Source organism: Phytophthora cinnamomi (genome assembly GCF_018691715.1).
Source record: "Phytophthora cinnamomi strain GKB4 chromosome Unknown Contig14, whole genome shotgun sequence".
Taxonomy (NCBI): domain Eukaryota; phylum Oomycota; class Peronosporomycetes; order Peronosporales; family Peronosporaceae; genus Phytophthora; species Phytophthora cinnamomi.
This window is the reverse complement of record NW_027150947.1, coordinates 2,202,444-2,223,556: the sequence shown is the minus strand read 5'-3', so window position 1 is coordinate 2,223,556 and position 21,113 is coordinate 2,202,444. Positions and strand designations below refer to the sequence as shown.

At 51.8% G+C, this 21,113-nt stretch overlaps 4 protein-coding genes across 4 annotated transcripts; 1 reads left to right on the top strand and 3 right to left on the bottom strand.

Moving 5' to 3' along the window:
• Positions 1 to 39: 39 nt before the first annotated feature.
• On the bottom strand, positions 40 to 16,242 carry IUM83_01427 (Arrestin domain-containing protein B; the record flags this gene model as incomplete). The annotated part of the gene is made up of 5 exons (XM_067925282.1): positions 40 to 1,035; positions 1,345 to 2,804; positions 8,886 to 13,959; positions 14,038 to 14,217; positions 15,271 to 16,242. 5 exons carry the CDS (start codon positions 16,240 to 16,242, stop codon positions 40 to 42), a joined length of 8,682 nt encoding a protein of 2,893 aa, XP_067797691.1.
• Positions 16,243 to 16,511: 269 nt separating this feature from the next.
• On the bottom strand, positions 16,512 to 17,585 carry IUM83_01426 (Thioredoxin-dependent peroxide reductase; the record flags this gene model as incomplete). The annotated part of the gene is made up of 1 exon (XM_067925281.1): positions 16,512 to 17,585. The coding sequence occupies one exon, from the start codon at positions 17,583 to 17,585 to the stop codon at positions 16,512 to 16,514; it is 1,074 nt and encodes a 357-aa protein (XP_067797218.1).
• Positions 17,586 to 17,797: 212 nt separating this feature from the next.
• IUM83_01425 (cytosol aminopeptidase) lies at positions 17,798 to 19,523 on the top strand (the record flags this gene model as incomplete). Its single annotated transcript, XM_067925280.1, has 3 exons — positions 17,798 to 18,385; positions 18,453 to 18,507; positions 18,583 to 19,523. The coding sequence occupies 3 exons, from the start codon at positions 17,798 to 17,800 to the stop codon at positions 19,521 to 19,523; spliced, it is 1,584 nt and encodes a 527-aa protein (XP_067797219.1).
• Positions 19,524 to 19,634: 111 nt separating this feature from the next.
• Positions 19,635 to 20,003, bottom strand: IUM83_01424 (WD repeat-containing protein 16; the record flags this gene model as incomplete). The annotated part of the gene is made up of 1 exon (XM_067925279.1): positions 19,635 to 20,003. One exon carries the CDS (start codon positions 20,001 to 20,003, stop codon positions 19,635 to 19,637), a length of 369 nt encoding a protein of 122 aa, XP_067797699.1.
• Between the last annotated feature and the right edge of the window lie 1,110 nt (positions 20,004 to 21,113).

Genomic DNA, 21,113 nt, shown 5'->3' with positions numbered 1-21,113 from the left:
GCCTAGAGCACAGCAACCAAGTGCGAGGTTACTGTTGGTTTACTTGCTAATTGGGCCGGCCAGCGACGTGCCAGGAGTTTCCAAGACAACTTCCTTGGGGAAATACAGCTCGGGTGCGATGGTTTCCTCTTGAAGGCTTGATCCCGTAAGCCACTGCGTTGGTGAACGCAACAACACTTTCAGCTCCTCACTCAGGGACAACTTTCTCCGAGGAGAAGCAGGCTGCGCCGTGACCTTGGGTCCGATCTCCACCTTCAATTTGTCAACCTTGTCTTTCTTTGGCGAACTCGCTGACAATGCCGCATTTGCAGCTACGGCGTTCTTCACTAACTTCCAGCTTGCCTGTTTCTCGTGAGGCGATAACGGCTGGACGACCCGCTTAGAATGGGACAGCTCCTTCCAGGCTGCGTCGTCGACCGACTGGTTAGTGGCGTCTTCATCCTCGCTCAGATCCAAATGCAAACTGGACGGCTCTTTACGTTGTCCAAGCCGAACCTCGTTCAGCTTACGGTCCACAAAAGTTGCTTGCAGCTCGGGAGCAACGCGCTGGGCAGAAGCGGCCACCTTTTCTTCGTTGAGCTCTTCTGATCCCGCTTTGCCTTCTGTGTGGTATTTCATTCTTCCCAACAATTCTGGCGTGCGGGAAATGCTGAACGTGCCCTCCCTGTGCATCTTCGCGAGCTCCGAGAGATGCTGTTGCTGTGGCAGCCAGTGGGTTGCAACCGTGTGATAAGCTTCTCGGTGTCTTTCGTTGAGTCCACTTGGAACAATACACACTTGTTCGAGCTTATGCAGTAGCACCGGGGTCTCTTCGGAATGCAGCTTCCGGTTGTTCATGCAGCGTTCCGCGAGCGTCACGAGCTGCTCGAGGAGCTCAAGGTTCGACTGGTACCGTTCCTCAAGTTTCGTTTGCGCCTCCTGTTCGCGTTCACGCAACCTTGAGGTCTTATCACGGACCTCTCTGAGGAGCATCTCCGTCTTCACCATATCCATCTTATTCGCAGCCTCGAAAAGTAGCAGACGATCAAGCAGAACCTTCACTCCGACGCCTTCTCCAAAGGTATGATCGCACCATCCAAGACCACACTGTAGCCACCGATTTCGCAACGTGAAAGCGGCAGAGGCCCACTCAAGTCGCTGCCGATGAGCAGCGCTTAGCTTTCGCTTGATATTTAGTGCCGACGTGTCAAATCCGAGCAGCCAATCCGCTATTGACTGACTAATAGATGACTTTTTCCGTTGCTTTGGAATCGCAACACCATCAAGAGTGCTGCATTCGTCGTATGGTAAGCTGTCAGACAACCTGTTTTTCGTAGGATCCACTCGTGATCGAAAGCTGGTTACCTCCTGGAAGACATTAGCACCATAACTGATAGCTGCGTAGTGCGCCATCGCACTGGCATTCTTGCCCTTCGGGCAACGTTCAAGCATTTCATCGCTGGGAGAACGAATGCGCCCTGCACTAGCTGCCTTTTTGAGCTCGTCTTCCGTAAAGGCTTCAGGAGGCAGTCGATAATTTGCACCAATAACCCGCTTATTCACATTGTGCAGCTCCATGGCAATATCTTCCTTCGTGACGATCTCGTCCCTATCCTTTCCGAGTAGAGCTCGCACACAGCGATCAAGAGCCGCGTACTCAGCGAGTCGTCTAGTGTATGATTCGTGTACGAGCTGGCGCTGGAACCGTTCCACCAGCGTCAAATAATCACCACTGACGTCGACTTCCGCGCTTTCAACAGCGGCCGCAAACATATCGGCATGCATCCTTTCGATTTCCTCATCAAGAACGTGCGATTCCCCGGCAAAAGTGCGAATCAATGAGTTCCGCTTGAGCAGGGCTTCGAGAAGAAGCGTTTTGCGAAGCAACTCGATCTGCGTGTCGATAATACCCAGTCCCGTGTTGAGTGCCTTAGTGGATGAGGCCGCACCTGAAGATGCCTGAATGCTAGCAGCTCCAGTTGATTGCGTACCGATGCGAATCCCTCGCAACATCACAGGATCACCTTTGCGGTCCATTCCTCGTTCCTGGAGTAGCATCTGAATGGAGCCAGTATCCTTTGGCAGAGTGACTTCCTTGATCTGGTAGCGATGCATTAATTGAAGCAGTGTCGTGGGGTTAGCTGTCGTTGGGACAGTAATACCCTTCTCGATCAGCACCTCCCTCTGCATTGCAAATGCTAGCGACTTTACTAGATTCTCAACTTCGGTCGTTGGAATCTGTCGTATCGTCATCTCCCGTAGGAGCAGCTGGTAGTTTTCAGGTACTGCCAGCTCACGGTTCTTACTCACAACATGGTCAACGTTCCAAAGCAAATCCGTTTTCCCAAGACTCTCGATCGCTTCGTATAGCTCGGCCACGCGTTCCGGATTAGGCAGTGAAAACGTTTGTTGACTGTCATCGCGGCGTTTTTCTAGTAGCTTTTCAAGTTGAGAAATCTCAGTGCTGACGGCTATTGGCAGAGTTACCGACTGAGAGCCTGATTCCGGATCGGCAAGACTCGGAGAGACCCACGCTTCATATTTAGGCTTGATGCTTGCTGCCGTGTCCGTGTTAGTTGGATCAAAGTTCGAAGTCGTCGGAATGACGCCACGCTCTTCCAACGCGAAACGAACATTTGCAGGGGTGAATACCATCTCTTCTTGAGTAATCATAAGACGCGTGTCCTTCCCATCGCGTGAATAAGGCAACCAGTTTTTCTTCTCTGCTTCCGTTGCAATGCGGTGATACGGAATTCGCTCAAGCTCGAACTTCGCTTCCTCGATGGCGTACCATTCGATCATACCTTCTAGTTGCCCACTGTCTTCTACACCGCCCTCGGACCTAAAACTCCCCTCAGACGATAAACGGCTACTGGAACTTTGTTGGTATAATCCACGCGGCCTACTGCTTACATCGTCCTTACTTTTCGGAGAAGGTGGAATTATTCCCATTGAATTTGATCGTTTGTCAGCTTTGTTCAACTCGTCCTGCCGTCTCATCCGCGAAGGTCTCCACAAGTGTATTTTTTCCAGGATGAACGGCGTATGCTCACAATCAATCGAGTGCTGCAACTGCATTTGAACAACTTCATCCAGCCATTCTTGCACCTGTTCCCACCTATTTTGGACAATTTGAAGCGCTCTGTCATCCACATCTGCAAAGCCCTCGCACTGTTCATCGAGCAGCAGCAGCAGCTCATGTGTGCGCCGCCAGTGCAGCCCCTTCTTCTCCATCATCCGCAACTCACTCAACGGACCATTTGGTTGTGTAATAGCCATCCAGCGGGACTGGATATTCGAGACCGCCTCTGCATGCCGAGTATTAAGTCCCTTGCTGCAGCGCTTCTCCACAATCTTCAAGAGCAGTGGCGCGCGTGTCAAGTTTAACTTGCGCTCTTGCATACTCACAAGCTCCTCCAACGCATCCAGCAACACCTTCCACTTTTGCTTCACTTGATGCCAAGCAGTACTCAGTCCAACATCGAGGCCTTCGACTTCCATCTCGACATCATTGATCAGATCTGGTGTGCGTTGCGCATGAATCAGGTCTGCCGCTTGAATATTTAGGAGTTCATCCAACTTAGGTTGCAGATTGACCCAGCGTTCGTGGACCTTCATCACCGCACCCCGGTAGTCATTTGTCATTTGTGTCACCTTCTGCGTATATTCTAGCTCGTCTGCACCAACAGATTTCTTTTTACTGTGTGCTGGAGAGCTTTCCTGTAAGACAAATATATCCCACACGAGGCTAAGCAACACAGGTGTGCGCTCCCAATGCAATTTACCTTTCGACTGCATCGTGAGTTCGTCTAAGTATCCTTTCATAGTCATCCAGCGCCGACGTTGGGCTGGTACAACGGCGTCGTGGATGCGTCGGCGTGCTGCTTCATGCTGTGCAATATACTTTTCTTTCCACAACTTGTACACGTTAATCGCCTGCTCAAAAAATGAACTTTCGGACAGTTTGAAATGAAGACGCAAGCGAACTTTTCCCCTGTCGACTCCTCCGGGGGTTTGGACAGCGTATGCGGTACCACGCAAATTTGTAGTAGGCAAGAAGAGAAGTTGATACATGTCATCACGTGGCTGCTGGTCGAGAAGGTCCATCAGCGGTATACAAGCAGTGCCCAAATAAATGTCGACGTTGTTGCGGTCTTCATCCATCACTTTTACACGCACTGAGGCCCTCATGATCATTTCGAGCACCTGAACTAGTTTTGCCAAGCGGAGTCGTTGGTACAGCCGATGGCGAACTTGTTGATCGTCATACTCTAGTTCGTCAACTTCGGTATCAAAGAATGACAGCAGCCGTTCGCCTTTAGCGATTTGAACCTGTTCTCCCTGGGAATCTAAGACATATAGCTCGTTCAACTTTGGAATATAACGCTTCATGAACATCTCATGAAGTTTTCTAACATCGTCACGCACACGGTGTGTACATGTAGTTACGTTTGCCTCAACAACCACCACATCACCCCGAAGTGGCTTGTTTTCATCAACAATCGCGTCAATGGACCATGGCAGTCTTCGTTCAGTCAAGTAGTCACCCAGACCCAAATCGTGTGCCGTCTCTTTTACAAACGACTTTGTGCTTTGAGCAGAACGACGCAGTTGTTCAATAGCGCGCGAAGTCAGATCTCTGCTAGCTTTGCTATTACTCGCCGCTTCTTTTGACGATGTCTTGGTGTCAACAGTGCCAGAGGACACCGCATCGTATATCGCATCAAGTGTTCCCAGTATACGTCGAGCTTGAGAGATTTTTTGCAGTTGGATCTCCATTTCAAGAGGGTCTTCTAGCAAAAGGTTCCCCCCGCCAGAAACAGGTGGACCAGAGGCCAGGAAACTGGAGGCGAGCTTTTTTTCACGCTCTTGAAGTGTCGTCTTAAGTAGTTCTTTTGGGCAAATGCTCCAAAATTCCATACTTGTTCTGAGCTGCTTAGCGTACACTTCTTGGGATTTCTTGTCAATCTTTTTTATACGTGCAATAGTCAACGAGATCGTCCCAACCACGCGCTTTCGTCCTGATCCCTCTTGATTCAGGCGTAGGATTGGCTCGTCTTTAGGTTTTAATTTGTCGCTCGCCGAAGGAGATTCATCGATGGTGGTCATTGGAATCGTGACAGCTCCAATCTTAGCCTGTGTTTTCTTATCACGGACAACCAGCTTCACTCCAGAGACACGATCCAAATCAATTCCAGGATATTTAAAATCAATGTCGCCCTGCCTTGATCTCCAAATTGCAGACGGCATCTCAGACCTTGTGTTAGATATCGTGATATCCTTTGAAAGCGTCAACGAAAAAGTCGAATTTTGGGGATAACCGGTTTTTCCGTGGTCAGGTATGATTTCGCCTGCAGGAGAAAGCTGAACTCCAAATGGCGTGGTAATCCTTTTCTCGGTGGACATGTGGTTTCGAAAGTCGCTTGAAACGAGCAGCACATCGACAACGAGTCCCTCTGTCCCTACTTTTTCTTTTAGAATCATGTTACTCGCCTCCAATACGTTCACACGAAGCATGTCGAACTTTACATCTGAAATCGGCACGTATACAGGATTTCCATCGTTCTTGCCGGTGTGCGTCTTGAATTGAACGGAGCACCGAGATGTTAAGCCATTGCTCAAATCCTTGGACGGCTCTAAATCCACTTCAGCATTGATATAGGGGGTGACTGTTCTACGAACGCTGGCTTCTTGTAAAACATCACGCATTCGGAAATGCAGCTCGTGAATACGATTGTCCGAATCGCAAACCTGGACCCGGATGTCCTCATGGGGCGCAAGAGATACTTTCGGTTTCAAATCGCGTCTTCGACTTGAATTAGTGAACGTAAGAGGGAGTGACGCGGTAGGTTTGCCTGAAATCGCTAAGGTCCACGGTGCTTTATCCACAGCAACGGATTCTGGCATCTCCACATCTCCATCCAAGGCTAACGTGGTTACGTCCTGTAACCGCCTACAAATAGTGGCAGCATCTTCATAAGCTGTGGCCAAGGCATCGCTGATATCCGTTTGATTATCGTACGGTATGGTCAGCAGGAACGCGATGTCAGCAAAAGCATCCGTCAACGATGCTTCACACAAATCTTTGAGAATTGCTTCACTTTCGACGAGCGGTTTATCAGCGAGTTTAATATCCAACACGTGTTTTTGAGTAGGCGAGCTGTTGAACTCCATTTTCACATGGTCGATTACCACATAACACTCTTTGGAAACAGATCGCGATGTGGCAGCGCATTCTGCACGCAGGAGTCTCTGAAAAAGTGGCACGACTGATCCAGACGTTTTGGTCAGAGTAGCTAGTGCCAAATTCTTGAAAAGCACCTCCGATTCGGAAGATACGTTGAGTCGGACGAATCCGTGAATTTGTACGAGAGGCGGTCGGGCCACAGTCAGGCAGAAACAGTTTTTCTTGTCAAACTGCGGTGTACTCTTTGAAAATGAGTTAAAAGTGCGACGTTTGCATGCTGCTTTGTACACCAACTCAAGCCGCGCTGCCTCCGCTTTGTCCAAATTCTCTCCCTTGACAAATCCATGGTATTGGCCAAGGAAACCCGACTGTTTTCCGTTTTTATCAGCAAGATCTCCTGGGATAAGCGAGTTAGTTGTTGGGTGGCGAGCTTGAATAGATTTCACTGGGGCCGAAAGCATAGCGTATACAGTTAACACTTCGTGGCTACCCCACCAAAGATCATTGAACTTATCCGTAGGGGCTGATGGATCTCTACACTGCAAATTTGAGCTGAAGGCAGCTCCAAGAAAAGCTGCGTCTGCCGCAAAGAACTGCTGACGATCGCGTAGCAAGCTTCGATCCAAACACACAACCAACTCACCATTCTCGAGCAGGACGTTGTACATCACCGTAGGGGGCGAATCATTCATGATAGCACCAACGCTAGTGCCGATCACTTTTCCATCATATAACGCATCATCGCTCAGTGCGCTTAAACGCTTCCGCGCCACTGACTTTTCCTCAGTTGGCCAGCGACCATCAATGTACGTGACATCATATCGAGCATTTCCGTGGTTGTGCGAAACCTTTGCGAGTCGGAGCTGCACATTACTGGAAGATTTCGAAGAACCTACTTGACTCTCTTTACTAACTCGCACGCAATCGTCTTTCTGAAACTGAGCCATGAGAATTACCCCTTCTACCGTCGTGATGGTCACATCCCTAGGTTCACTTGCTAATCGCTCTTCAAGGGGGTCCTGCTTGTCTAGGAATTCAATTAGATAGGGTTTTTCTGGATGTTGCATTTCATCCTTGCATTTGATTCTTGCAAGACGCCCATGTTTAATCTCTTGCGGTTGCTCTGGATTGTCATCGGTACACTGCGCGTACACAAACACGGTTTCTTTCGAGCAGACGCCTATCAGTTTGATATCGTAGTGGTCATTTCCGCACTCCTTCACAATTGTCGCTGCTACGAATTCACCACTACGGAGCTCTACGTCCACGAATACGCCCGCATGTTTGAGAAATGACAACTGGGCGGTCACTCGGTCCCCAACGCATAATGGACTCATCTTCTCGTAAAAGAATGTATCACGAGCGCCACGTTTTGGACTGAGGTTGGCATCTTGTAAAGACGAGAAATCGAATCCAGTCCACTCGCACTCCATGAAAAGTGCTTCGAGTAGACGTGGTGTCTTCATCCCATGAAAATTCCCAGTTATATAGTCTTTGGCTTCGTTCACATGTGATATTACGCGTGACCATCGATTAAGTATGTCGTCCAAAGCAACTGCATCCGCATACGACAGATGATCCCTTTCTCCACTGGAAAACACGATCTCAAACACATATGCCAAGAGTTGAGGCGTAATTTTCCAGTGAATCTTTGTCGCCTGGCTCATGATTCGCACCTGATTGAGCAATTCTTGAGCTAGAAGTTCATCGGAAGCGTTGCGGCACAAGGACGTGTTCGGTCGACATGTATCCCACAGAAAGGTCCATGCGTCTTTTTCCACGTGAGGATTGTACCGTCCGCTGTTGAATGTTCGCGAGTCAAATGTAAGTCCGGACAAGCGGAAGGTATCGGCCAAGACTCGTCTGACACGGTCTGCCCGAAGGATTCCAATCAAGTTCAGATCGAATGTCAAAGTCACCTTTTGCTTGGAGTCCCCTTGCTCGGTTAAGACGATTGTTTCGTTGCGAAAGCTTGCACATTGCATTGGGGTTTTCAGAGAGAATTTCGGCCTATTCTCCTGTTTGCCGTCTGATTGTCGCTCGGATTTTCGATCTAATTTGCCCAGCTGTCCTTCGAACACCCTCCCAGTGGTGTCTGAAACCAAGCGTACAGTGATATAATCCACCTTCGCTAGATCGTATGTTCGCCCAAGAATTTTATACGCGTCTCGCGGTAACGGTGCATTTTCAGGATCATCTTCGGTATGAAAGGCAGAAATCTGAAGCAGATCCTTGACCATGTGCGGATTCCCAAGCCCAAGATCTTCAGAAGCTGGAATGTACTGAATTCTCAGCCCGCCTTCACCATGAGGCTGGAAATAAAGATTATACGCGCCCAAGTCTCCGAGTGGATCGACCTTCTTGATTGCGATCTCGGCTGAGAAACTTGTTTCGAGCAGTTTAATGGTTGGGTCCACGTAGTTTTCGTTGCGGATAATCTCAACCATAATTCGCAACTTCCCAAGCAACCCGTCGGGCGCAGATGTTTTTTTCTTTGGACTTCTTTGACCTGAATAAGGAAGCAGCATCGCTTCAACGACACCTCGATTGTCTTCATCTAACTTCAGCTCTTCTCCCACAGAATTCCCCGATGTATCAGCATGTCTCATCATCAACCCCCGAATGTACCCTGTTTCGCTTCGTTGGAATTCGATAATTGCACAACCTAGCGGATCATTCGCAGAAGTTGCATCGTAGTCCATCACGCGGAGTAACACACCTTTCTTGTTGCTGAGCATGGTTTTCTCGGTCTTGCCCAGAAGGAACTCCTGGTTTTCCCACTTTGGGTTGAGGGTTTTCATCTTAATATCCGTCTTTAACCCCGTGTCTTGCTCCTTGGAGTCTTCATCATCTAACAAGACAATCTCCACGAATGGGTCGCTTGTGAACAAATCCGCTACCCGTAGACTTCGTCCCTCCAAGATCGAAACCTTAACAAAGGATGGTTCGCGCCCGACAGTGAACGGATTCTTTTTCTTGTTGGTTTTGCTTGAAGTGTCTTGTGGTGTCAATTTGTTCTCTTTTGCCGGCTGCGACGAAATCTCACTCGTCACTGCTTCAAGTACCTTGGCGCTGCGCTTTATTTCTCGCTTTTGCACACGTTTAAGCTCCACCCTGATCTGACCAAGCCGCGTTTTCTGGAGCATGTCGCTAGCTGGTGCAAGAGGATACCATGCGTCGATCGTACGGTGAGGCGAAATCATCGTGATAGGGATTTTAAGAACGCCTAATGGTTTGTGCTGGTATCGATGCTTCAGCATTCGTGAAACACAGTTCTCTAGGTCGGTGGCCTTGAACATAATGTTGAGATCTGTGCACTTTTCACTCACTTTTTGAGGGTCGAGATCCCCTTCATTCGTGCGAATATGCACCCTCATCAGCCCTTCTTCGACAATGCGTTCGTTGGCATGACTATACTCTACATCATAAAGTAGGAACATGTCACGCTGCGACTTCGGCAAGTCCAACCAAGAATCATGATCAACCACACTATACTTGGCCAAAAGCTTCATGAGATCCTTTGGAACCAACTCCTCGTTCCTCATGTCGTATTTTGTCTTAAACGGATAATGCTCCTCAGTGAATGGAGTGCGAATACGAAGAATGCGCGCGGAGTATAGCGAGCCATTCTTGAAATTGCCGCTGTACATAGGCTTGGACTTTGGCTGTTTTCCTTTACCATAGTACGCCATCACCACATCACCTTCGGCGCCTGCCTTTTTCAGCTCACTTCGCACTTGTGCACGCTGGTCTCTCCTCTCCCTTTCACGATCTTGATGTGACAACTCCTTGTCGTGCCCAAATAAACGATTGAGCAGACGGTGGAAGCTCCCCTCCAGGTCGTTGGGCTTAAATCTCGTCGCATGTTTGTTACACTTTTGCTGCAAAACAATGGGGTTTAATCGCTTCATAAGTACCCTCTGACCTGGACGCATCTCAACGCAAACACCTGAGCGTGCAAGCGCATGAATCCACTTCTGAGTATTTGGGGTTTTAAGCTCAATGACTCGCCCCTCTTTTTCACGAGTCTTTGTCATTTCAGCAAGAGCTTCTGTGGTGGCTGGGGCGTAGTCTCGCGAGTCCGGTTTCCTTGTGTACACTGCTGGATTCATAATATCAAGCCAGCCGCCTTTCACATTGTAGGCTACTTTGCACCCTGCACAGGCCATATCCATGAAGGCCATCGGATACGTGGAGGATTCGTGCTCGTACATGTATAGTTGTCTACGACTCGGTATGAACAGACAATACCTCCAGTTCCACAGCAGCTTTTCAACAGCTTGTGAAGTCTCTTCCGTCTTTTCAGTTGTATGTTCGTCGGGTTTTCTAATGACGGATGGTAATCGCGACGCCCAGCCCTTCACAGAGAACAGTATGTCGGATATCATCGAATGCATCCCAAGGAATCCATCGCAATGCTCCGTAAGTTTTTTACGATAAATTTTGTTATGCTTGACGGTGTCGTTGGGGTCGCTACCAGTGTGTTCTTTTAGTGCGTTCGACATTGGGGGGCAGTAGCAGTCAATCTCCTGGACGAGATCCAAGGGGTACAAACTGTTTTCGCGTGGTAGTTTCTCCATCCACATGTCTATCTCGTGCAACCGGTAGAAACGGTCTGCCCTGTTCTCCAGGAAGACTTGTCGCTTGCCGAAGTCAGCTATAGTAACAATTCCTGGAGTGACATTTTCAACAAAGCCAGCAGCGCACAATGCACTCATCCACTGTAACGCATCACTTTCGTCAATCGGTTCACGAAGCGCTCCAAGCCCCTTGACCATATCTTTAGCATCCCAGCCTAATTTGATAGCAGCACGTGCTGGGTCCTTCGAGTATTCTCTCCATTTACCCGAACACAACACAGGGGGTTTACGCAGTATCCAAGCAATGATCCCTTTGCCAGTGAAGCTTCGTGGAACTGAGAGAATCGACGTACTCGTTGACATAAAAAAATCACCATGCTCGCGGAGAAGTTGTTGCCGTTTGGTCCGCATATCAACCCACTCCTCACGAGAGATACCAGGTTTAGGAACATTATCCTCGCGTTTCACTCCTGCTAAATCCAACAGTTCGTTTTCCAATCCTACAACAATCTCTCTTCGCGTATCTGGCGACAGCTTCTCCATGGTAAGGCCAAGGTTTTCGCTGTTTGGAATTGCATTCACGGTATGAATTAGACGGCACTTCCGCATCTCATCAACAGAAAGCATTTCAAAATTCTCGAACTGGCGGATTTCGCGAAGAATGTTTACAATACGCTTCATGATAACCACGAGAATAGTGTGCAACGCGTCGATTTGAGCGTTCCCCAGAGGTGTCAATGACGAACGAAGAAATTGACGCCGCTCAATCCATGTCGCTCCACGCGTATAGATAGATGATGGCTCTGTTTCCAACTGGTGGTTGTACCACGTGCTTAACTCGCGGTCCCACAACCGGGGTTCCTTCACGTCTGTTTTGTTCGCGTCCCCTGGCGTTTGCTGAGACTGGGGGGTGTCGAGGTGTGTTGTAATATCGACGAGCAGGGATCCCAAGGACAGGTAATAAGGCACGGTATCCTCCTTTCCACTTTGCTGCAATGGTCTAGCAGATGCAGCATCGACGGGAACAATTTCCAACCGCAATTCTTTCTCTCCAAGCTCCAGGCTGGCAAGATCCACTCTTGCATACCCTATAGTGCGCTCCACCATTCTTTTGGAAGGCACCTTTGCTTTAGTAGCCTTATTCTTTGGCGTTTTAGCAGCCTTGTTCTCCGCCTCGTTTGCACCAGTCATCTCAATTTTAGCGTTCACACGGATCAAAATACTCGAAGTCATTTTCAGAATTCGAGACCCCCTATCGGCTTGCATTGTATCTACGTGCTCTTTGCCCATATCATCGTCTGATTCAGACTCCTTGCAATCAGGTTTCGATGAACGCACGCCAAGTACCAACGGTTTCTTCTGGAATAGGATCATTTCAGTATCTCCACAGTTTGCTGCTTGAGCTTGGGGCGATATCTCGAAATCTGTAGTCGGTGCTCTGTCACCTATCGTTGGTTCGGTTCCGTCATTTGCTTCAGCCTCATCGTCTGAAAGTTCTGCTGCAGAATCAAGTTCAACAGTAGCCTCCAAAGCACTGCCTTTCTCCCACGTTCGCTTACTAGATACTGCAATTGTTTCTGTCACGAGAAGCTCGCCGTGGTCGTTCAGTTTGAAAAGGTCGTCGTCGGTTTGGCCAGGGTTACCCAGTAAAGTTAGCCGGCACGAAGGTTCGTTGGTCTCATCAAGAGGTTTGAGATCCAGAAGTTTTCCGCTACCGTCGTAGATTGGCATTAAAAGATTTGACACCGATGAAATATCGATGACGATGCCAGAAAACTCGTGCTGCATTTTCTTCCACTGCTTCAATCCTTCGTTCTTGTTGTTGAAGCGTCTGGCCATTACCATCTGCACTTCATCCGTTAGACCTTTTTCCAGTGGAATCAGCTGAGTTGGCATGACAGTATAGCGTGAACTGTCTTTTGAGTGTACGCTCCCACTGGATTCGCGCTCGACAATAACGTCAACTCTGCCGTCGTTGCGCACCGCTTGAACCACCCCTTCGACGTCAAAAGAAAGCAGGTTTCGAAGGTCCTCGATCGTCTCGATTTTGTCCTCGAAATGGACCTCGTATTCATCGCGTGGAAATGGAATGTACCTCTGAACACGTGCCGGGTAAAAGCGTCCACCGTCCTCGCCACCACGAAAAGCCAATACTCGCTGATCATATTGCAAGATCTCGAAACCATCATCGTCGATTTCTCCAGCCGGGGATAACTTGTGCAACTGAAGGCGCTTGAGCGTTTTCTTAGGAAGTTCATCCGCCTGTTTTTCTTCGTCTGGAAGCAACTTGGACAGAACTGCTTGCTCATCGCTCTGCACGTCTCGTCCGTACAAGTGAAGAGAAAGGTATGACACATTGGAGATGTCCTTGATCTTCCCAAAGACAAACTTTTCCTTAGGCCAAGTCGGATCACGTGAATTGTATACAGTTAGACTCTGCGCTCGCTCAGCTTCTTCCAACGTCCCATCACCACGAACAGGAATGATAGTGAAGAAAATGTTTGCAGTGTCTAGAGCACGCCCGCTTTGTTTCTGATGCCGACTCTCACTTGAAAGTTCCGTCTCAGGTTTTAAGAAACCACGGCTCGTAGGATTGCCTGCTGCGTCGGAGAGCAAAAGATTCCGAGCCTCATGAATACGGAGCTGGAGCAGCTGAGTTTCAATGGTTGGATACTTTGGTTCGCTAAATATTCCTGGATACGATAGCGAGAACGAGAATTTTTCCTTGCGCCAGGTGGCTGTATTCTTGACAAGTACTTTCGACGTTGAGGTTCGTATTGGAACTCCGCGCTGAATGATTTCGGTCGTTTCATCTTCCAGCTCGGACTCGTCAAAGTCTGCTGCTGACATGCTCATCTGCATAGAAACTTCGCTCTGTATATTTGCCTCCGAAAAGCTAAGGATGCTCAACGATTTTTCCATCGGAATGTTAGACATCCGCTGCATCAGCTCGGCCAGCACTGTTGCATTTCCAACCATTTCAGTCTGAATGCAAAGCTCACCCAAATGCTTTGCATGCTTTTTCATCCAAGGCTCGGGTTGAAGTTCATATCGCTTCACAACTTCTTTCGACGAGATTGACGTAAAGTCCGCAGACGCCCGACAGAGATCGTACAAAGGAATTTCCACACGTCCAAGAGGAGTGCTTCTTCCAATATTGTTGTGGTCTTTTACATGAATCAACAGAGATCTCGCCTCAGAAAGAGGGGCATTCTGTGTGAACACAATGAATAATACCCAAGTTAATACTCTTGTTTGTAAAATTGAAAGCGACATGATTTGGAAACTTACATTGCCAAATATGAAGTTCTCGTGGGACCACACAGGGTTGAGAGTTTTTGATATCACCGCCGTACGCTTCTTTTCCGTTTCAATGTCCTTACCTGTCGTGCGATCAGTGATAGAAAGCGTGCAATACGGATCACTGTATCCATTCAAATCGGCCGGGCTGAGTCCATGCCCCGTAAGGATCTGCACTTTCAAAACAGGCTTGTCAGGGTTGACTTCCGTAGACTTTTCCGATCGCATTTCGTTTTTCACAAGCTTTGGTCGATGCAAAGATACTTCTGCTTGAGTGCGTTTTGAAAACATTGTGTTGCGTGCATCCGATGCGGCTGCTGCGATCCGCTTGCTTTTTTGAGGAGATAACGGAGCACTTGTACGTTTGCATTCCTCAACACATACGGAGGGGTCGATCTCAATAACCGCGTATGGAGTTGGTGTGTTGCCAGGATCATTAGCCTGGTTTCGGTTCAGCTTGAGATCTGACGCTTGAATTACCGATATTTCAAGCAGCGCTTGGCCTTCCACGCCAACTCGTGCTTGAAAACCTTCATCGGGTGATGTTTTTTCTTGATGAGCACGTGAGATCTGGGTGTTTAAATAGTGGATGCATCCATTGATTCCATAAAATCGTGGGTCGCGAGACTGATAGTCAGACGCTGCACACGGTATACGGGCTCCATCAAGTTTACAAGCGGCATCATGGAGTTGAAATTGAGCATTTTCATGCTCAAGTTGCTCAACGGACTGGTTGTGTGCTTTCTTATTCAGCTCCTTGTGAATTTTCAGCCGGCGAGCATATTCACCGCGTCTCTCCCCAATCAACCAGAGTTGTAGCTGGATCTCGCCAAGATTATCGCGAACAACCATGTCTTGTTCGGGTTGAAGAACGTGCCATTCCGTCCACTTGTGAGCCGAGAGTTGATCCAAACCGATAAGAACAAACCCAAGAGGATCATTCTTGTTGGACTTGTCGTAGTCGATAACCCTTGCTTTGAGGCTGGCTGCCTTCTCAATATGGCAAATTAAGCCGAAGACGTGGTGCTCGTTAGCCCACGCTGGGTTGCGCGTACGATGCATTATAGCAGTTGTGGCGTATTCCCCTGGTATAGGTTTCCCATGATCATCGAGGAGGGTGAGCTCGCAGTAAGGGTCTGACGAATTATTGAGATCGGCGCTGATGAGGTCCCTCGCTGCAATGACAGTAACCTCTAAGCGGTTGTCAGTGTGCTCGTTGCTCACCGTAGCAACAGGACTCGTCGGCACAAATTCCAGTTCTGTAGCGTGGAAAAAATCAACAAGGTTGGGTCCAGATATGCTCATCCGAACGTGCAATTCGCCCCAATCCTTCACAACGTGCTCCTTTTCTCGGGTGTCGTTGCGTCGCGGGGACGACGAGAATCCAGTCTTCTTTGGCGGCTCCACACGGAACCAGTCATCAATGGGGTTTGACTGGGCCATGCTTGCTGGCGACACACTGAATCTCGAGAATGGCACTTGGACCGACCCCAAGCTGTCGTGCCTCTTGAACGTATCATGATCCCACAAGTCAAACTGGACAGCCTTCACTGTATTCAAGTCGACAACCCTGCCAATTTGAAAGTGTTTTCTCCACTCCGGTTCTAACGTGGACGTTTTCACGTCAGTCTTCTTCTCCTCGATGTCGATAAGTTGTCCATCTTTGCCCACAAGCTTGACAACGCAGTATGGGTCGCTTTTCCCGTTAAAGTCGGCTGCTTTGAGCTTGCGCGCCTCCTCGACGGTGACGTCAAGCAAGATCCTGGCCGGTGGGGGAGGTGGTGGCGGCGGCTGAGGAGGCATCGGTGCTGTCGAAGGGGCAGGATCGGCCTTTGGCACTTCCGGGGTCGGCATCGATTGTTGTGCCACGTCCGGAGTTCGACGGTAGGCGTTGTAGATGGCGGTGAGCCACTCGTCCTTCTCCACTTCATTCTCGGCCTGCATGAAGAAACTCGGCTGCCCGGGCGCGGGCTGGAACACGATGCACAGCGGGTACCCTTGGTCATTCGTGCGGAGCACATTGGAATCCAGTGTCAGCTCGTAGCGGCGGCGCGGCGCCGGGTCTTGCGGCGACTTGTAGTACAGCAGCTCGGTGCGGGTCAAGCGGAAGTACCTCCGCCGCCAGTTGGCCACGACGCGGCCCGACCGGCTGCGCTTCATGAGCCATCCCTCCTTGATGTAGCGCTGGTCACTCATCGCGGAGAGACGACAGCAACGCCGAGTTCCTCCTCCTCTTCTTCTTCTTCTCCTCTTGCCTGCGCAGTTCGCTCCTCTCTCTCCACTTGCGCAGGCGCTCGCTTCTTGTCTTGTGAGCGAAGATCGCGAGCATCTTGAAGCGTCGCTGCGCCCCTCCAGGGCACGTGTGGTCCACGCGCAGGATCGCCAGCCATGCAACAGGCAGGCAAATAGTCTTGCAAATGGACGCCGAGGCTCGGCAATTGGCATACATTTCGTCAGCCGTGCGCTTATGACTTGGCTCGTCGAGGAGCTTTCTGGAAGAACAGCGGCGGCGGGAGCTCTCGCGGGAACAGCAGCTCGCTCTTGGCAGCAGCAACAGCAATTGGCGCATTCCGCGGGGACTTTGACTCTCGGCTGGGTCTCGACCGAATGCGCCGTGGACTCGACGCGTTGCTCTTGTAGTAGAGCAGCTGTCCGTCGATGCTAGCGCTCTTGCTCGTCCCCGCTGCATCAGCAAGCACTTGCACTGCACCACTTCTGCCTCTTGGCGAGGCAGCGGTCGACTCGGCCGCGTCCTGGACGAGCATGAGCTCGTCGCACTGGACGCTCGAGTCCTGCGTCTCCACCTTCTCGTCCTCCTGCAGCTTCACCTCTGCACCTGCAGTCAACGGCTGCTTCTCTTCCTCCTCCTCCTCTTTCTCCTCTGCTCCGACGCCAGTCGGCGTCTGCTCCTTCTGCTGCGTCTCCACCCGCGACCTGCTCACCTGCACGCCCAGCGCCTGCGTGAGGTGCGGGGCCAGCGTCTTGCCCAGGCACGAGAGCGTGACGGCGCCGGCCACGCGCCCCACGGGTGCGTTGCGGTGGTCGCGCAGCTCCCACGAGCCGCTGAGACTCGCCCACTCGCACACGCGCAGCAGCGAGCGGCGCAGCGGCGCGTCGTCGTCCTGCAGCGCCACGTGCAGCTCCAGCGGCACGGCGGCGAACGCGCGCAGCCGGGCGCGGCCTCGCTCTCGCGTCAGCAGCAGCAGCGTCAGCGGCGCCTCGGCCTCTCGCTGCAGCTCGAGCCGCAGCTCGTCCGGGTCCGCCTGGAAGAGACAGGACTTGCCATGGCCCAGCCGCGTCGCCGGCGAGGCCAGCGCGGCGTCGAACACGACGATCTCGTACTGCAGCAGCTGGAAGCCCAGCAGCAGCGCGGCGTCGGGCGGCGACGGCGATTGCGAGGCCTCTGCGGCGTCCAGCGCCACGCGGTCCACGTAGAATTGCAGCGAGAACAGCAGAGAAGCAGATGCAAGCGGTGGGGACGAGCTGGAAGCGCTCTCGGCGCCGCAGGACGGCTCGCAGAGCGGCGGCGGCGCCGCCATCGCCAGGTCTTCCGCACTCATGTCATTTTGCGCAATTTCAAGTACCGGTTTTTATACCGGTTACTATTACCGGTTTCCAAATACCGGTTGTTAGAACCGGTAGAAAATAACCTATTATATACACTACCTGAAATCCGGTATGACATATGAACGGTGTAGCTATTCGTCCATCCTGCAGTGCGTCACTACCCCACTTCATCCAGCGGACCGCCATGCTGCGTCGCCTGTTCAGCTCCAGCTCCAGCTCCAGCCCTGCGGCCGCGGCCGCGCCGCGCATGGTGCAGCAGCGCGTGCAGACGCAGCTGTCGCTGCTGTCGCAGGCCGCGGCGGCGCCCAAGACGCGCGTGGTGTTCGTGTCGCGCGCCGCCGCCGCCGACCTGCAGCGCGCGCTGCCCTTCCCCGTGTCCGCCGCGGCGCTGGGCGACTTCCAGGCCAAGCCGCAGGAGAAGCTGCTGCTGCACCCGAGCGTGGACGACGCGGCCTTCCAGGGCCAGCGCGTGCTGCTCGTGGGGCTCGGCGACGCCGAGAAGGTCACGCCCGGCACGCTGAGAGACGCCACGCACGGCGCCCTGAGCGCGCTCAAGGCCAAGCGCGCCACGGACGTCGTGGTGCAGGTGCCCGAGCTGCGGGGCTGCAAGTTGGGCGCCGCCCGCGTGGTGGAGCTGCTGGCACAGGCCTCCATGCTGTCCAACTACCAGTTCGACCGGTACCTGACCGACGCCAAGGACGCCTACGGCGACAGCAAGCTGCGTCTGCCGCTGGAGCAGATCTACGTGGACGCGGCCGCCGAGTTCCACAAGGTGAGGGACATCTCTGAGCAGTGATAGGGGGGAGAAGCTGACGACTCGGTGGGCTGTTGTGCTGCAGAACGTGGCGGAGCAGGCCACGGTCGGGGAAGAGACCGTCTTCGCGCGCAACCTCGGTGCGAACACGGAGTGGGTGGGTGTGCTGTCTTTTATAGAGGATGGCTGAGCTTTGTTTGTTTTATTTTGTGCAGGCAACGAGCGCTCGCACATTGTGAACCCGGCGTTCATGGAGGAGGTGGCGCGTGCGTCGGCCGACCTGCCAAATATGTCGGTCCGCGTGCTGCAGCAGCAGGATCTGGAGAAGGAAGGCATGAACATGTTCCTGAGCGTCGGCCAGGCAGCCGTGTGCCCGCCGCGTCTGGTGATTCTTGAGTACCGTGGCAACCCCGACTCGGACGAGAAGGTTGCGTTGGTGGGCAAGGGCGTCACGTTTGACACTGGAGGTCTGAACCTCAAGCCTTCGGGTTCTATTGAAGATATGCACACGGACATGTGCGGCTCTGCTGCCGTCCTGGGAGCTGTGCGTGCTGCTTCGCGTCAGGGCCTGAAGGTGAACATTGTCTGCGCTCTTGCTCTCGCTGAGAACGCTATCGGATCCGAGGCTGTGAAGCCGCTCACGATTGTCAAGTCGCACAAGGGCATCACCGTGGAGAACAACAACACCGATGCCGAGGGACGTCTGGTGCTTGGTGACGCGATGTCGTACGTCCAGAAGGAGTACAAGCCCAAGAAGGTCATCGATGTCGCTACCTTGACTGGCGCGTGCATGATCGCTCTGGGCGAGCACTGTGCTGGCTTGTTCTCTAACTCGGACGACTTGGCTAAGAAGCTACAGGAGGCGGGAACGGAGTGCCACGAGCGTTGCTGGCGTCTACCGATTCTCCCGGAGCACACTGCCGCGCTGAAGGGTTCGCAGTCGGACTCGCGCAGCACGGGCCGCGGTCGCTATGGTGGTGCCTCCACCGCTGCAGCATTCCTGCAGCAGTTCGTCTACGAGGGCGTTGACTGGGCACACCTGGATATTGCTGGTCCGTCGAACTACAGCTCTGCCAAGTCGTACTTCCCCAAGGGAGCCACCGGCTTCGGCGTCCAGCTGCTTTACACCTACCTGAAGGAGCATGAGCAGCACTAGTGAGTGCTACGTTTGAAAGGGTATACTCCCTAAAGACTTATCTGCGTCGTGTTTGTTTTTACTCAATAGAGATGGCAAATATGAAAGGCGTGTTGAAGGTATCGAGCCAGGCTAGTATAGCTGTTGCTCTGTGTACAGGTTCCAGACGAAAACGCAACCATCGTCGCCGACGGATACAAGCTGTCGATCGTCAGGACTGAAGGCCAGCCCGCGGACATTACCTGAGTGCCCCACACCGTCCATGATCAACTGATTGGTGTTGAAGTCCCAGAGCTTCACGAGTCGGTCATTTCCACCAGTGGCAAACGCCTCCAGGTTATGTGCCACTGCGATGCACGTGGCTTCTTCGTCATGAGCCTTCTGGATCACAGTGACTGGCGTATCAATGCGCAAGTCCCAATACGATATGCGCTTTTCCTGCCCAGCACTCAGAACAAGACGTTGGTCCGCAGACAGCGCGACGGTGTTGATTCCGCCCATGCGCTGGATGTGACTTGAAATTCTACGCTCGTTGCGCAAATCCCAGCACAGCAAGCTGCGGTCTCGACTGCAGGAAATGACGTGAAGATCGTCTCGATACAGCGCTAGGCTCGTGACTGCCATTGAGTGTTCCTTGAGGTGCGAGACCAAGTCGCGCTTACGGATATCCCACACACGAACTTCACCTCCGACACCTGCGGACACGATGAAGCGCTGGTTGTGACTCAACACTAGAGCGGTGACTCCACCCGTATGAGCACTATCGATAGACCAGGCGAGCTCGCCAGAATCACTGCTGTGAGAACGGATGCAGCCGTCAGTCCAACCGGAAAGAAGGATATCCAACGAATATTGGAGTGATGTCGGTGCCCCGGCATCCCCAACAAAGCAGCGAGTCGCAACGCTGTAATCTGAGGCATCCCATACTCGGATAGTGCAATCGCGGGAAATGGTAGCGAAGCGATCGGATACCTCTGGCGCGTAAGCAATCTGCACGACACCATTCGAGTGGTTTTCGGATAGCAAGCTTGCCTGCAGACTTCGCTGCGAGGTACCAAACGCGAGACGCACCGAGAAAATACTGCCAGCCTGGGTACCAGCGACGATCTCATTCTGTGCAGCGTTCAGAGTCATACCTACGATACCGCTATCAAGTGCAACGTGGCAAGTATCAACGAAGTCGTGGCCGTAATGTATGACGCTGCCGTCGCCGCCGCCAACAAGGATACCTCCATCAAAATACAGAATCGAGTTCACGCCGCACGAGCAGGCTGGGACGACCTTAAAGAGTTGTCGGGTCTTCACACCGACAACGCAAAAATCGCCGCTGGAGCTACCAGCCACGAGGGTTTCTCGATCAGGAGAAAACTGCACACAGGTGTAGTCACGAATGAGCGTTTGCTCGATTTTGTGCTTCGTGAGCTCCCCCGTGACTGGATTGAGCACCCAAAGCTGCAGTAATCGATGCCCGACAGTCGCGAATTGGTAGTTGGCAGTGTCTCGGCGCTTTATATCGCGTGCCATGCCTCCGAATACGACTGCAGTGACGATGTTCGACATCTTTTGGTGTGTAGCGCAGATATTGCCTGTCAAGACATCCCAAATGTACAA